This window comes from Herpailurus yagouaroundi, unplaced genomic scaffold (genome assembly GCF_014898765.1).
Source record: "Herpailurus yagouaroundi ecotype Mexico unplaced genomic scaffold, PumYag 141, whole genome shotgun sequence".
NCBI classification, from domain to species: Eukaryota; Metazoa; Chordata; class Mammalia; order Carnivora; family Felidae; genus Herpailurus; species Herpailurus yagouaroundi.
In genome coordinates, this window is record NW_024412396.1 from 37,569,724 (window position 1) to 37,583,030 (window position 13,307).

The window sequence follows — 13,307 nt, forward strand, 5'->3', positions numbered from 1 at the left end:
TTAACTATATTCCCCATGAGGCACTCAAAGACTTAGTTCGTTTTAAATAAAGCGCTTTGAGATATCCCTGATAATGTAAATTGAAACTTTACCTGCCCCAGGTGGTTTTTTGTTTGTTTTTTGTTTTTGTTTTGCTTTTTGCTTGTTTGTTTTTTGAATACTGTGTGCCAGCACCCTACCAATGCCAGATATTAAGACTCCTTTGGAAGAAGATAATCTTGTTGGACAGAAGGGAGGTGAGTTTATGGAATATGGGAAGGCTTGGGGCATTGAATTTAATCTCCTGTAATTCTTATGTTTAGGTTGATCAGTTTGTAGTAAAGTACAAAGAAAGGTATTGTTTAAAATAACCTCATCCATGCATATCCGGGGTTGTCAACATTTTACATTTTATTTTAAATTGTTTCCTTCAGGATAATTCATTGTTTATGGTTTTTCAAACAATATTTAAGAAAGTAAGAGTCCATTTTTAAAAAGTGGGGGAGGTGTTTTAAATGTTTTTTTTACTAATAAAAACTGATCTGTAGCCTTAGTATCTTGTGTGTTTGTGTTTAATTAGAGAGGTGCTGTTTAAAGAGGGTGCTCAAGTCTTTTGGTCCTATGGATGCTTAATAACCATAAACTGGTGATTCTCCACAGAGGGGAGCAGGCTGGGGGAGGGGGGGTGAAGTGGCTGCCTGTAATGTTTCTCACCAAGGGCAATGCATTTTAAAAAGTTCAGAAACATCATATAATTAGCCTCACAAGTAGACTAGGACTCTGTTAAGTCAAATCTGTTTTTTTAGAGATCTTTGAAACATTAAAACATTAAGAAAACATTAAGGTCCTTTTCAGTATTTCTTGTTTATATTTTTTGCTCTTTGAAACAAATTGTTTTTAATGTTCTACACACAACTATGTGTCATATACACAGCGATGACAAACTCTTTACTAGGAGCACTGAACAGCTGTGGGGTGAGCCATTATAAGCTGTGTCCTGATTTTGCAGTCTGCTGGTAGAATATTGAAAGCAAAACCAAAGTGAAGTATTAACAGTACAAATCAGAGGGGCTAGCACAGCTTGGGTGGGTGCTATGCCTCTTCCCAGGCGGATTCAGCTGCAAATATTTGCCACCCCTGTGAACTTACATGGCACTACACCTTTAGCTTTCTTACTTTACTTCTTGTTGTATGTGTGGTTTTTTTCTTTTGTTTTAATTTTATTTTTTTAAATTTACATTCAAATTAGTTAGCATCTAGTGCAACAATGATTTCAGGAGTAGATTCCTTAATGCCCCTTACCCATTTATCCCATCCCCCCTCCCACAACCCCTCCGGTAACCCTCTGTTTGTTCTCCATATTTAAGAGTCTCTTATGTTTTGTCCCTCTCCCTGTTTTTATATTATTTTTGTTTCCCTTCCCTTATGTTCATCTGTTTTGTATCTTAAAGTCCTCTTACGAGTGAAGTCATATGATATTTGTCTTTCTCTGACTGGCTAATTTCGCTTACCATAATACCCTCCAGTTCCATCCACATAGTTGCAAATGGCAAGATTTCATTCTTCTTGTTTGCTGAGTAATACTCCATTGTATATGTGTATACCACATCTTCTTTACCCATTCATCCATCAATGGGCATTTGGACTCTTTCCATACTTTGGCTATTGTTGATAGTGCTGCTGTAAACGTTGGGGTGCATGTGTCCCTTCGAAACAGCACACCTGTATCCTTTGGATAACTACCTAGTAGTGCAGTTGATGGGTGGTAGGGTAGTTCTATTTTTACTTTTTTGAGGAACCTCCATACTGTGTTCCAAAGTGGCTGCACCAGCTTGCATTCCTACCAACAATGCAAAAGAGATCCTCTTTCTCTGCATCCTTGCCAACATCTGTTGTTGCCTGAGTTGTTAATGTGAGCCATTCTGACAGGTGTGAGGTGGTATCTCATTGTGGTTTTGATTTGTATTTCCCTGATGATGAGTGATGTTGAGCATTTTTTCATGTGTCGGTTGGCCATCTGGATGTCCTCTTTGGAGAAGTGTCTATTCATGTCTTTTGCCCATTTCTTCACTGGATTATTTGTTTTTTGGATGTTGAGTTTGGTAAGTTCTTTATTGATTTTGGATCCTAACCCTTTATCTGATATGTCATTTGCAAATATCTTCTCCCATTCTGTCGGTTGCCTTTTAGTTTTGCTGATTGTTTCCTTTGCTGTGCAGAAGCTTTTTATTTTGATGAGGTCCCAGTAGTTCATTTTTGCTTTTGTTTCCCTTGCCTCTGGAGACGTGTTGAGTAAGAAGTTGCTGCGGCCAAGATCAAAGAAATTTTTGTCTGCTTTCTCCTTGAGGATTTTGATGGCTTCCTGTCTTATATTTAGGTCTCTCACCCATTTTGAGTTTATTTTTGTGCATGGTGTAAGAAAGTGGTCCAGGTTCATTTTTCTGCATGCCGCTGTCCAGTTTTCCCAGCACCACTTGCTAAAGAGACTGTCTTTATTCCATTGGATATTCTTTCCTGCTTTGTCAAAGATTAGTTGGCCATACGTTTGTGGGTCCATTTCTGGGTTCTTTATTCTGTTCCATTGATCTCAGTGTCTGTTCTTGTGCCAGTACCATACCGTCTTGATGATTACAGCTTTGTAGTATAGTTTGAAGTCCAGGATTGTGATGCCTCCTGCTTTGGTTTTCTTTTTCAAGATTGCTTTGGCTATTCGGGGTCTTTTCTGGTTCCATACAAATTTTAGGATTATTTGTTCTAGCTCTGTGAAGAATGCTCGTGTTATTCTGGTAGGTATTGCACTGAATATGTAGATTGCTTTGGGTAGTATTGACATATTAACAATATTTGTTCTTCCTATCCAGGAGCATGGAATCTTTTTCCATTTTTTTTGTGTCTTCAGTTTCTTTCATAAGCTTTCTATAGTTTTCAGTGTATAGATTTTTCACCTCTTTGGTTAGATTTATTCCTAGGTATTTTATAGGTTTTGGTGCAGTTGTAAATGGGATAAATTCCTTGATTTCTCATTCTGTTGCTTCATTGTTGGTGAGTAGGAATGCAACTGATTTCTGTGCATTGATTTTATATCCTGCAACTTTGCTGAATTCATGAATCAGTTCTAGCGGTATTTTGGTGAACTATAGACCAATTTCCCTGATGAACATGGATGCAAAAATCCTCAACAAGATATTAGCCAACCGGCTCCACCAATACATTAAAAAAATTATCCACCACAACCAAGTGGGATTTACACCCGGGATGCAGGGCTGGTGTAATATCTGCAAAACAATTAATGTGATTCATCACATCAATAAAAGAAAGGACAAGAACCGTATGATCCTCTCAATAGATGCAGAGAAAGCATTTGATAAAATACAGCATCCTTTCTTGATAAAAACCCAAGAAAGTAGGGATAGAAGGATCAGATCTCGAGATCATAAAAGCCAATTATGAACGACCCAACGCTAATATCGTCCTCAATGGGGAAAAACTGAGAGCTTTCCCGCTAAGGTCAGGAACAAGACAGGGATGTTCACTCTCGCCAGTGTTATTCAACATAGTATTGGAAGTCTTAGCCTCTGCAATCAGACAACATAAAGGAATAAAAGGCATCCAAATCGGCTAGGAGGAGGTCAAACTTGCACTCTTCACAGATGACATGGTACTCTATGTGTTTTTGGTTTTTTTTTTTAATCTTCCTTGATCATTCATGCATGTCTCATCTCCCCTACAAAAATTCTTAATTCCTTTGGAGCATGATTCCATCGGATTGATCATTTGTTCCTTAAAAACTTCCACTCTGTTTGCACAAAGACAACTCACATATGATTAAAGGTGGGAGAGGATCTCCTATGATGTGGGAACCAGAGAAGAATTATGATCAGAGAAACAGAATGGGGAAAACAAGACTGTTTTCTAGTCCTTGCAGTGAAATCCATTCATTCAGTGAACAACAACCGAGGGCTGAGTGAGTCCAAGGTGTTTGCTATGTTCCAACTGTTTGTTTCCTCTCAAATTCATATGCTGAAACCTAACCTCCAAGATGATAGTATTAGGAGGTAGGGCCTTTGGGCAGTGATTAGGTCATGAGGGTAGACCCTGAAAGGGATTCATGCTCCTACAAGAGAGGCTCCAGAGAGCTCTTTTTCCCCTTTGGCTGTGTGAGGATTCAATGAGAAATCAGCAGTCTGCAACTGGAACAGGGTTCTCGCCAGCCTCCAGAACTGTAAGGAGTAAGTAGATGTTTGTTGTTTATAAGCTACCCAGCTTATGGTATTTGTTACAGCAGCATGAACAGACTTGGACAATTGTTACTATAAGACCTGTTGGTGATTCAAATATTCTAGAATGTAGTGCCTGCCATCAAGAGCGTGGTTAATTCCCATTCTATGAGCTACTCACATTCAACTGTAATTGGGAAAAACACAACTGGAAGCTAAACAGAATGTTTTGGCCATTTAAGATGTTCTAAGTCACCATTACCTTTCCTTTTCATGAATTGTTTGTAGCTTGATAATCTGAATCCAGACTATACTGCTCCCCACAAGAACCTCAAATTCAGCCTCTGAAAAACTAACTGTGCTCCAAATGGTTCATCATATGTTCTCCAAATAGCTCCCATCCTGTGTTCCCTGCTCAGTGAATGGCACCACACAGTCTCCCAAACCAGAACCCCAGAGATCATTTGTCACTTACAATCTTATCCACCACATCCAGTCTGATTCAGTTCTTTTCTTTCCTTACATCTTCACTATGAACATATACAAGACTTTTAAATTTTTTTTTCAACTTTTTTTTTAATTTATTTATGGGACAGACAGAGACAGAGCATGAACGGGGGAGGGGCAGAGAGAGAGGGAGACACAGAATCGGAAACAGGCTCCAGGCTCCGATTCATCAGCCCAGAGCCTGACGCGGGGCTCGAACTCACGGACCGTGAGATCGTGACCTGGCTGAAGCCGGACGCTTAACCGACTGCGCCACCCAGGCGCCCCAGCAAGACTTTTAACATGTACAAAAGTAAAGAGAGTAGTATAATGGTACCCAAGTCTCTGCCATTGGGTTCCCTAGGAAGTGGACTCAGATGGACATCACAGGTCATGTCTTAGGGAGTGCTTTAAGGAACAACACAAGGAAACGAAAACGCAGAAGGGGGTAGAGGAAGAACCTGAGTTGAGATGCAGTCCCAACGAAGATCTTCAGCAGCCATATGGGAGCTCTGGCCCTGGGATAGTCCTTGAGAGTTGTCCCAAGTCACAGAGAGGGCCAGAGCCTTTTCATCCCTACACTGATCAGTCATTGGATGGGGGAATTATGCCTTTAAATCCATCTCCAGGAAAATGGCAGTAATAGGAGCTCTGTGGACTTGCTCTCCAGTGAAAGTACAACTGGCGAGAATTTTTTTTAAATACCATTTAAAGTTTCTTGAAATTGAAGAGAATACAGCAGATGAAGAAATTTTTATTCAAGAAAATATACTAAATCTTGTTAAGAACATCAGGAGTTAGTGACCCTTGAAACGGGATCTGCTGCCTCTCCCATCCTGCTCAGTATGACAGAAGCTCACCTCCCTCTAAGGGGCTCCCTCTTTTGCTAGATCCCAGTAAAGGGCTATGTCATCTCTCTGGGAGGGCCAGGCTGCTAGCATTTCTCATCTTTAGAATCATGTTGCAAAAGCTAAATTTCAGGTAAGTATGGCCTAGAGATTGGGGAGATTGCGAACCCCTTTCCTTTCAGGCACCATTCATTGGACAGAGGCTCTATCCCAGGTGCAGCAGTCCAAAAGTGCTGTGATCCCAATCACTTTCACCCCAGCTCACATGTAAACTGGGAAGTTCCATGCCAGCAGAAGCAGCCTGAGAAGAATAGAAACTGCCTCCTCCCAGAGCCCTGCTCCTAAACCTCCTAAAGCAGAGGTATCATTCTGAGAGAAGTGGGCCATTGTCCCCATCCTCAGCTCCACAGCAGTGGCTCAGAGATTTTGCCCAGGGGGAGAGAAAATCCATTAGAATGGAGAACTCAGAAGCTCTCCCAAAAGAAAGGGCTTTATTTGGAAGAGTGTGAGAAAATTCAAACTCAAAGGTGTCTTGAAAACAACGGATATTTTGGTCATTATTTTGGTAAATAATTAAGAGGAGGCTGGTAGCTCCATGGCAGCAACAAGTTAAACTGCAGGCTAGTTTACCAGAGAAATCCAGGGAAAGAGACAACTAAGAGGAGCCCTCTTGGGATCAGAACAAACCTCAAAGACTACCTCTAAAGGAGCCTAAATGTGATTGGATTAGACTCTGGAGCAATTCATGCCCCAGCACACTCAAAAACAGTGGAGCAATCAATAGGCAATTGGGGTAGCCTAATAGCTGGGTGTGATACCAACAGAGTCAGGCTCTTTAACAGAGAGCTCTGGAAAAGAGACAGCCAAAGAAAGCCTTGGTAAAACCACTGTGATCCCAGGCAAGTGTGTGCATAGCCAGGGCTGTACCCTCTGAAGAGCTACTTAGGCTCTTAAGTGGCCTTAAGAGGGAAATGGACTTCACTAAAATGGTCTAATCAGGTAAGTAAACAAAGAAAGAAATCACAAAAACAGCAAGCCCCATGGGAAAGGGGGAGCAACAGGTATTCAGAATTGCTGCAATAAATTATATATACTAACAGTAATGTAAATATTCTGGCATTGTAACAACAGGTACAGAGCCACACAATTGTGTATTGGCTTCAGTTAGCCCTGCACACTTAGTATGTGACAGAAGTGACTTTTTAGATCATTAGGGAAAGGATGGATTATTCAGTTGGAGGTGCTAGGAAATTACACATATGGAAAATACATATACATGCATATATATATATATTTATATATATGCAAAAAAAAAGTGAAATTGGATCCTTAACCCATACCATACATAGAAATCATTTTTATTTTTATTTTTTAACGTTTATCTATTTTTGAGACAGGAAGAGACAGAGCATGAACAGGGGAGGGTCAGAGAGAGGGAGACACAGAATCTGAAGCAGGCTCCAGGCTATGAGCTGTCAGCACAGAGCCCGACGCGGGGCTAGAACTCACAAACCGCGAGATCATGACCTGAGCTGAAGTCGGCCGCTTAACCGACTGAGCCACCCAGGCACCCTAGAAATCATTTTTAGATGGATACAGTGAATTAACAGTGAAAGGCAATACTTTAAGACTTTTGATAGAAAATTGTGGCAGCAATGTTGGCAGTTCGACAAAGATTAAGTACCTCTTCCACAGATTGGAGTTGTGAGGAAGAGTTTGCCCAGTTAGGGACAACATTTCTCAGGTCTCTTTGCCTCTGGGAGGGCCCATGTGACTAACTTTTGGCCAACGGGATATGGACTGAAATGGTGTACCCCAGTGCTTCTCAAACTATCTGTGGTAATGGACAATTTCTCTCCAATTGTGGACCAGTGCTTTTGTAAATGGAAAAAAGAAATAAATTACCAGAAGACTGAGATTTAAAAAGTCATGTCATATGCAGTCCTACTTTTTATTATTAGATTTAACAGACATAAAATTACTTTGCCAGATTGCTAGTAAGCATTTGCAAATACTTACTCTTAATTTCTGTACTAAAGAGTGATGGAGAGGTAATAGTTTGTAGACCAGCAGAGGTCAGCAGACCACCTTTGAGGGTGTACCACTTCCAGGCATGGCCCATAAAGTCTCTCATGCAGTCTTTCACATCCTCTTTCTTTCCCTGTCTACAGACTAGATGTCAGGGCTCAGCGTGCTCTTGAAAACCAATGACTGGAGACAGCAGAGGCTTCATCAGTCTGGGTCCCTGGATGACTTCTTGGTGCAGAACCCTTCCCATCCCAACTTGCCATTAATTGAATTTAATGGGAAAGAAAAATAAATTTCATTTATGTTAAGCCACTGAGCATTTAAGGTCTATTAAGTTACACTATTGGTATTCCCTATAATGAAATATAGAGAACATATGTATCGACAAAAGTCCTTATTGGAAAAGATTTAAAAATTGACTACAGTAAAAATAAGAATTTCTGTGTATCAAATATCACCATAAAGATAGTAAACAAAAATAAGTCAGACTGGGGAAAGATATTTATAATACATATAATAAACACCAGTTTAAGATCCAGAATATATAAGGTGATCCTACAGATCAGTATGAAAAAGGCAAACAACCCAATTGAAACATGGACAAAACATATGAACAGGCATTTCATAGTAGAGGGAACAGGAAGAAGATTAGAATTTAAGAAGATGCACAACCATTAATAATCACAGAAATGAATGTTAACAGCACAATTAGGTATCAAGTTTCTGAGATGATATGGCTGAATTTGGAACTGCCATACACGGATATTGAAGTGACAATCCGTTCAACCACTCTAGAAAAACAATTTGACGTTATCTTTTAAAGTTTTACACTTGCACCCATTATCATCCAACATTTCTACATATATATGTATATATATACATATATACATGTGTGTATATGTGTATATATGTATATATACATATATGTGTGTATATGTATATATATACACACATATATGTATATATATGTATATGTGTATATACGTATATATGTATATATATACATATGTATATATGTATATATATATATATATACTGCTGTAATGTGTAAGTAGAATTGCCATATTTGACAAAGAAAAATAAAGGACGTCCTTTAAAATACAGTTAAACTGTATTTAAGATAAACAAGGAATAACTTTTAAATATTTATTTATTTTTGAGAAAGAGCACAAGTGCGGTAGGAGCAGAGAGAGAGAGAAGGAGACAGAATCTGAAGCAGGCTCCAGGCCCTGAGCTGTCAGTACAGAACCCAACAAGGGGCTTGAACCCACAAACTGAGATCATGACCTGAGCTGAAGTCGGTTGCAAAAGAATGAGAAGCAAAACAAGGTAGTTGTTACCATGGTAGTGGTAAAGGCAGGGGAATAAATTAGGGGAGGAGTTCACAGATGAATGTGACAGACTTGTTCCTGTTCCTGTTCCTCCACAGGTAGAAGGTACACAAATGTTCACTTCATTGTTATGCTTATCTTAGACATGTTACATAAGGTTTTCTGTATACATAAATATTACATAAATTTTTTAAAAAAGATCAATGATCAGGAAAGTTAAGTGAGTTGAACCTCCATCTACAGATGGTCTAATGCTTTCCATTATATTGGCATACCACTCCTAAAGAATAAAAATAGCATGCCCTGCAATCTGAAAATGGTGAGAAGTCCAGCATACTACTCCATATCTAGCTCCAGGGAGTAAGAGGTGGAGGATATACAGAGTGCCAATTAAGCCAAATAATCGATAAATACGTACTTTCTGCCAAGTACTAGGCCAGATTATTATGAACATAGGGGTGTGAGCGGCGGTGGGGAGATGTTCACAAGTTTCTCAATTTGTGGTTGCAGAAGACTGCAATGGTTACAACGAGAGACACACATTGAACACTATACTATGTGGTTGTAAACTATGAGAGAACAAGTGGAGTTCACTTCCTAGTAAAAGGTCTTCTTTAGATCCTGTTTCCACGAAGAATTAGGTGGAAGATGGGACTTGTTCTTGCCGAACTATAAAAGTTGACTTCTGTGACTCCAGGATCACTTTAATGTTTATTTTTGATATAAAGACAAAGTGCCAGCGGGAGAAGGGCAGGGAGAGAGGGAGACACAGAATCTCAAGCAGGCTCCAGGTTCTGAGCTGTTAGCACAGAGCAGGATGAGGGGCTCGAACTCACAAACCCCCGAGATTATGACCTGAACCGAAGTCAGGGGCTTAAGTGAGCCACCCAGGCGCCCCCAGGGTCACTTTAAAGGAAAGTAAGGGTAAAGCCAATTTACATAAGCTAGCCTAATGCAGACCTAAAATCCTGCTTGGGCTCACACGACTCCTGAGATAGAAACTTCTTCAATGAAATTGAGAGAACTGACCTTAGCCCTCTATCTTTAAGCAGATCAGAGCAGGTACGGGCACACATTCACTCATGCGCAAGAAGCAAAACCCACAATTCGCACCAGTCCAGCTAGAGGCGGAGCTAAAGGGGCCGGATAAGGCAAGTACGTCATGCACAGGGGCGGGACGTCCGGCTTCGGTTTCCTGGGCGACAGCCGCCGGCTGGTCCGCGCGTGGTCTAGGGGCTTTTGCAGGCATGGGGACTCCTGCAGGCCTGCAGACTGACTGCGAGGCGCTGCTCAGCCGCTTCCAGGAGACCGATAGCGTGCGCTTCGAGGACTTCACGGAGCTCTGGAGGAGCATGAAGTTCGGGACCATCTTCTGGTGGGTGTTTCTAGTCCGCTACCCTTGCATCACTCCCTGCTCAGAGGCGGAGTAGGAAGCTTTTTTCTTCCCCAAAGCGCTGCTGCTCCTGGGAAGGGCGGAGGAAGGCTGCAGCCCCTGCACGCTGCCCCCAGCTCTCCCGGGCCTTCTTCCTGGGCAGTTTCATTGGCTTCGTCTGCGTCCTTTTGCGGCCTCCCGCCGAGTATGTATTTCTGCCTGGCCACCCTTCTAAACCGTCTTCTCCATCTCCTCTGCCTCACCTTGGCCCAGGTCACCCACCATTTGCCCTCCTCCAGCCTTGTTCTCCTAAAGCCCCTTGTTTAAAAACAAAACAAACACCCAAGCAAAGACAGAACGCTGCATGACTGAATTCGTTTTTCATACAACCACAGTTGTCTTTCTAGAGTGCCAGTCCGATCCTGTCCTTCCCCTGCTTACCACTCCAGTGGTTTGTCTTGCTCCAGGCCGCCTGTGGTCCTCTTCAGGCTTTACTGGGCCTGGAGCTTTCCCCCCAGTTCCTTCTGCCAGACCACCTTTTTCTAAACTCAGATTAATCTCAAATGAACAGTGTTTCAGGGAAGCCTTCCTTTGCCCTTCTAGAGTAAGTCAGGCGTTCATACTGGGTTTTCCCCCAGAGCATTATGCTTCTTTTATGTCTCGACTTAGCACAGGTTATTTTCAGCGTGTAGTTCAAAAGGTGGTGGAGTATAGCGGTTAAGAGCAAGCAGATTACAGAGCGGGACTGCCTGAATTTGAATCACAGCCCAAAGAGTAACTCTGACTTGGGGCAAATTACTTGCCTGAACTTCCATATCCATAGCATGGAGACTGAAATACCTCTTATTGCAGTCATGAGTGTTAAATGAGCTAATACGTGTTAAGGGTACCTTTCATTGCCCTGTAAATATTCATTTATTATTATTATTATTGCTTTATAGTTTTCCTTCCATTAGACAGAGCTCTGTGAGGACAGTGACTGGATAAGTTTGATATTCATTAGCATAACACACACAATATTGAAAAAGCTAAATGATTGGCTGAATGAATTCTTGTGATTAAGACTGTGTTTTCCTGAATCAGAAGTAAAAGTTCTCTTTGTTTCAATATAATAATTACCTGTGTAGTTTGTACATTGCGGGGGATGGAGGATAGAGAGCTATTTGTTGTACAGTTAATGAAAGGAACTAATTTTTTTAATGGCTACTAAATGTAATACATTTATAGCTTAATGTATTTAATCTGTAGAACAACTTTGAAAAGCAGGTACATAATTATCCTTGTTTTATGGAAGGGGAAATTGAGGCTTAATGAGGTTAAGTAATCTCCGTGGTCACACAGCTAGTAGGTGGTAAAGCAGATATTGGAAAATATTGCGGGGGTTACCTCCATATATTTAGCTAAGGAGGAAAAAGTAAAATGAGAAAAAAAGTAGACACTACTTGAGTAGTGGTGATGTTTCTTTAGCAGTTGCTTTGGTTGCTAATACTACAGTAAGTATTTTGCATTCTTTTAGTGTATTCATTATTTGAAGATCCCAGGCTTTGGGAGTATAGTGAAGTCTGCTTTTCTACCCTGCTCCTTCTTTACTTTGGTGAGCTTTGTCCTGCAGAATTGGAAGGAGGGTGTGGGTTATGTTGTATTGTGGTTCTTTAACTTTTTCACCTAGGTGTCTCAAGGACTAATGAGGTGTAGAGTATATCCCTGAGAGTATTGGGGAAAATCTCCGTTGTATATTAGAAGGCATATAACTTTTGTATTTTATTCTGTAATATAACCATGGTTATTTTAATTTTTAAAAATGTTTTGAATTCTTAACCAGGAATAATTTGTAGCCCCTCCCCCTTTGCTCCCCTATTCAGCAAGTAAAGTTGATGCCTTAGGAAGATGCATCCTGTTTACCGAGTGCATGCCTATTCCTCAGTGTAAGAAGCACAGCAGAAAAGTGAGTTTTTGTGCTTGAATTGTGAAAGGATCAGATGTGGAATGCCCATCCAGTTTCTAGTAGCTGCTAGAATATACCTCTTCTAATTCGTGTTCATTACTGTTTTACTTAGAGTCATAATATATTTTCTGTTTGTTTTCTAGTGGTAGAATGAGAAATTTAGAAAAGAACATGTTCACAAAAGAAGCATTAGCTTTGGTTTGGCAATATTTTTTACCGCCCTACACCTTCCAGATCAGAGTTGGTGCTTTGTATCTGCTATATGGATTATATAACACCCAGCTGTGTCAACCAAAACAAAAGGTAATACTTGTTGTTTTCCCTCAGCAGAAATAGGAAACAGGTACAATATTTTTACAACAAACTGATTTAAACAGGAATGCCAGTGTTTCAAAATTAAAATACATTAATGAAAAAGATATACCTTTAGTAACTTTTTTACTCTCTTGTTTGTAGATTAGAGTTGCCCTGAAAGATTGGGATGAAGTCTTAAAATTTCAGCAAGATTTGATAAATGCACAACATTTTGATGCAGCTTATATCTTTAGGAAACTGCGACTAGACAAAGCATTTCACTTTACAGCAATGCCCAAATTGGTATGTTATCTAAAATAGATTGTTTTTCAAAATGAGAAATTATACTTCATTGTTCATAAAGTACCTCAGTCTCCATAAAGTAGAAAGAATATTATATAATTTCCAATACAATTAGAACAGTAGGAGAAAATAGGAGAAAATGCTTTCTGATTACTTTGTTTTGCAAACAAAAATTTAGTCTCTGCTTTTAAATACAGTATGTTTCTAGATGCCATCTGTTAAGCAAATTGTTAGAATAGGAAATGAGATTTGGCATTTGCCATTTGTTTATTCCTTTATTCAGATCAGAGAGGTTACTGAAAGAAGACCAAGGAATTTTAAAGTCATTTGGTGAAGAACTGAAATGTCCACTAATAAAATATGTTTCTTCAGTCTTATGACACTTGAGATATTAGATTAGAAGAGCACCAGGTCCTAATTCTGGATCTGACATCAGCTGGCCAATCATGTAACTTCTCTATCATTTGAATTTATAATCATGTGGCATGACATCTTAAAGGCTAT

The 13,307-nt window shown here is 40.1% G+C and overlaps 1 protein-coding gene across 1 annotated transcript in view; it reads left to right on the forward strand.

Annotated features, from left to right (window-relative positions):
• The first annotated feature begins 9,750 nt into the window (after positions 1–9,750).
• The window catches only part of SNAPC1 (small nuclear RNA activating complex polypeptide 1), a 33,498-nt gene continuing 29,941 nt past the window's right edge, over positions 9,751–13,307 (forward strand). The window contains exons 1-3 of the mRNA XM_040477334.1: positions 9,751–10,264; positions 12,350–12,509; positions 12,663–12,803. Coding sequence (XP_040333268.1) covers positions 9,972–10,264; positions 12,350–12,509; positions 12,663–12,803 — 594 coding nt within the window. The 5' untranslated portion in view covers positions 9,751–9,971. The remainder of the gene's footprint in view (positions 10,265–12,349; positions 12,510–12,662; positions 12,804–13,307) is intronic.